General features: G+C 40.3%; 1 protein-coding gene across 2 annotated transcripts; it reads left to right on the plus strand.

Annotated features, from left to right (window-relative positions):
- Positions 1 to 314: 314 nt before the first annotated feature.
- On the plus strand, positions 315 to 3,327 carry LOC105044161 (cytokinin riboside 5'-monophosphate phosphoribohydrolase LOG1). Of its 2 annotated transcripts, none has more exons than XM_010921967.4 (7): positions 315 to 652; positions 990 to 1,087; positions 1,180 to 1,210; positions 1,448 to 1,547; positions 1,972 to 2,042; positions 2,214 to 2,357; positions 3,038 to 3,327. In XM_010921967.4, the coding sequence occupies exons 1-7, from the start codon at positions 530 to 532 to the stop codon at positions 3,128 to 3,130; spliced, it is 660 nt and encodes a 219-aa protein (XP_010920269.1). In that variant the 5' UTR covers positions 315 to 529; the 3' UTR covers positions 3,131 to 3,327. The 2 variants fall into 2 exon arrangements, with proteins under 2 accessions (XP_010920269.1, XP_010920270.1); XM_010921968.4 differs by lacking the exon at positions 315 to 652 and adding an exon at positions 725 to 881.

The following is a 3,327-nucleotide window of genomic DNA, read 5'->3' on the forward strand; positions in this document are numbered from 1 at the left end:
ATCATGATAACATGGCTGCAACTGAACAAGCACATGACTTAAAAGAGCTACATATCAATCGAAAATAGAATAGAACAAACGGAAGGAAAACGGTGAAACAAAGAGATGGTGCCGTCCGGAAACCAACTCGTGGGTTTTGATTGGTCCAAGCCGGATGTGTCCGTGGAAATCCTCTGAGACCCTATCAAAACTCATTGTTGGATGTTCCTGCGGAATCTTTAACCTTCACCTAACAATTCTTCGTATCTTATACACCATATAATAGCCCACCTTAGGACACTTTTTTTTTCCTCTCCCTTATGTAAAAGAAATAATCCAGACTCCAAATTACCCACTAATTTTTCCTAGCAGTCGATGGGTTTAAAAGGACCCTCAACTAAGCCTATCTTCCCCTCTCCGGACTTGGCTGTCTTAACTTCACATAAGAGAAGCTGAAGGGAAAGAGGACGTACAGGTGACTGAGAGCTTGTAGGTTAGGAACGGAGAGGTCCTGGGTTCCAAATCTCTGATCTTTCCTTTGATTCACTTCATGGAAACCCAGTCACAATCCAGGAGGTCCTCCAGGTTCGGAAGGGTGTGCGTCTTCTGTGGCAGTAGCCGTGGAAAGAAGCTGAGCTATCAGCTTGCTGCCATCCAGCTGGGCCATGAACTGGTCAGTCGTTTATCCTTATCCTCTCCTCCTCCTCCTTCTCTTTCTTCTCCTCCTCCTTGTAATTGTAGTTTAAAACCACCAGTCGTGAGCTTAATAGTGTTAAGCTAGTCTACTAGGAGCCTAGAACCATGTCCCTCTTTTAAGGAGGATGGAAAGGTGGTCAATTGGCCTAATTAGAGGATTACATCACCAAATGGGAGCTGAGAGGGTCCTTTGGAACAAAGCCCGAGTGGGAGGACTTCTCCCTTTTTTCTTCGAAGTGGATTTGGTTATAGAAATTAATATGAGATCGTACTCTGTTTTCTGCTCTGATCCAAAGATGATGCTCTGTTTGCAGGTGGAGAGGAACATAGACTTGGTTTATGGTGGAGGGAGTGTTGGTCTCATGGGTCTCGTCTCCCAAGCCGTTTATGATGGTGGCCGCCATGTCCTGGGGTCTCTCTCTCTCTCTCTCTCTCTCTCTCTCTCTCTCTCTCTCTCAAAGAGTCAAACAATAGCTCATGGTGTGTCTGTTGGATATCTTGCAGGGTGATTCCCAAAACTCTCATGCCTAGAGAGGTATGTTGCATTTTTTCCTTCTTTATTCTTGTATTCTCTTTTGAGCTTTTTTATTTATTTTTTTCACCACTAGAGCTATAGTTAAATATTTCCCTCTCTAAGTATAGCTTCTATGCGCCATAGCAGTCAATTGACAAATAATTCCAAGAGAAGAAGCTACTAAACGATTCAGCACTCCTTCATAATGATCATACAGTCTAGTTCTCTAGATTGACTAAATAGACTTGCCTAATCCAGATAACAGGAGAGACTGTAGGAGAAGTGAGAGCAGTCTCCGGCATGCACCAAAGAAAGGCCGAGATGGCTCGCCAGGCCGACGCATTCATCGCCCTCCCCGGTAAGGATATAAGAACTGAGCTTAGTCGTACATACCATCCCAGAAATTTTTTGATCTGTATCAACTTTTTGAGCTTGCATAATTCAGAATGATAGGCTGCTGGATTTAAAGTCTGCTTATGGAAAAAGTCCTTTAGATAGGTCAACCTCTCAGGCTCATAACAGTATCCAAACCTATCTTAGACATAATTACTAGCTCAAAATCATGTCTATTGGATGATTCCAGTAACCAGGTCGACTGTCTTCTATGTCACATAAATTTATTAGGCATCAAATTAAGAACTTCTCCAAGGCTCTAATATAGTGTTGGAGATTCTTCTTCTTTTCTTTTTTTTTTCTCTTTTTTTGTTTTAGCTACATTTGTGACTCGCATGCACATTATTTTAATTTTGATTTTTTTTTTTTTTTTTTTTTGTTGCGATTAGGTGGGTACGGAACCCTGGAAGAACTCCTTGAAGTGATAACCTGGGCTCAGCTGGGAATCCATGACAAGCCGGTAAAATAATTTAAGATTTGAATAGTATTTTGGCCCCAATTTTTCTTCCCCCAGCTCTTACTTTTGTCAGATGGATATATTAATGCGCCTGTAGCTCCAAAAATAGCACCTTGCATGCATAGTATATGGTTTTAATATATCTGTACATGCGTGGACGTTTGTTTCGGGCAGGTAGGTTTGTTGAACGTTGATGGCTACTACAATTATCTGCTGTCGTTCATCGACAAAGCTGTAGATGAAGGATTTATTACACCTGCTGCCCGCCATATCATCATCTCTGCCCAAACTGCCCATGAGTTGCTGTGCAAGCTCGAGGTATTTGGTTCCTCTCTTCGCACCATTCTTTAAAATTTTACCCACCATATTTGTACTAGCACTCGCTAAAATGTCCTTCACCATGTATTCAGATCAGGTTTATGTCTTTTTTGTTTATCTCTCTCTCTCTTCTGCAGTGTATTCTAATATTTTGTAGCTCATATTTATACTTCAATCTTCTCATGATTTTTCTTTTTATATTTTTGAACTGAAACAAAGTGAAGCTGCCAACTTTTTGATTAAAAAAACACTTTTCTCGCAACATTTTACAAACACAATAGTATTTCCTGACGCATATCTTATTTAACCACTTTTGTTTCATAAGATAAAACTTGTGGCTTTCTTTCATGTGAGAAAAAGTAGGTGCACCTCCCAAATTGACTGCCATTTACATTTAATCATTCTCGGCTATGTATTCTCTCTTGATCCTTGATGGTGGCGATGTTGGATCTATGTCTATAGGAAGCTAAAATATGTGCAAAAAAATGTTGGTGTAGAAGCCAGGACAAAGAACTAGATATAAAAAAATAATTAGTTTATGCAAGGAATATTTTTATGAGATCACTATTAAAAATAGATGGGTTCTTAAACTATTCTTTTGTGGATGCAAAAGCTTTTGAAACTCGCTTCTTATATTATTTAAGGCTATATCTTTGGCTTAATTGGTGCATAACATGCAGGAGTATGTGCCGATGCACGACGGCGTCGCACCCCAGCTGAGTTGGGAGATGGAGCAGTTGGGCCACTCGCCGAGGTCAGAGATCGCCCGTTGACCAAACCGCGTGCATATTGACTAATTAAGGAGCTTAGCACTTGTAATATTTTTATATATTTTTTAGTTTTTCCGGTCTTACTCTAATCTAAATGTCCAGCTGGCAGTTGGTCTTTGTTTCACTTTTCTTTTTTATTCTCTTAACTTAATTCCGTGGAAGTGGGTCCCACCGTGACTTGTCCACTTCACTTTTCTTTT

This window comes from Elaeis guineensis, chromosome 4 (genome assembly GCF_000442705.2).
Source record: "Elaeis guineensis isolate ETL-2024a chromosome 4, EG11, whole genome shotgun sequence".
NCBI classification, from domain to species: Eukaryota; Viridiplantae; Streptophyta; class Magnoliopsida; order Arecales; family Arecaceae; genus Elaeis; species Elaeis guineensis.

Excerpts from the sequence above, each read along its gene's own strand:
- LOC105044161 (XM_010921967.4), top strand. The coding sequence starts at position 530 with ATGGAAACCCAGTCACAATCCAGGAGGTCCTCCAGGTTCGGAAGGGTG. Across the intron at positions 2,043-2,213 it reads TGGGAATCCATGACAAGCCG|GTAGGTTTGTTGAACGTTGA; the intron begins GTAAAATAATTT and ends TGTTTCGGGCAG. Across the intron at positions 2,358-3,037 it reads AGTTGCTGTGCAAGCTCGAG|GAGTATGTGCCGATGCACGA; the intron begins GTATTTGGTTCC and ends CATAACATGCAG.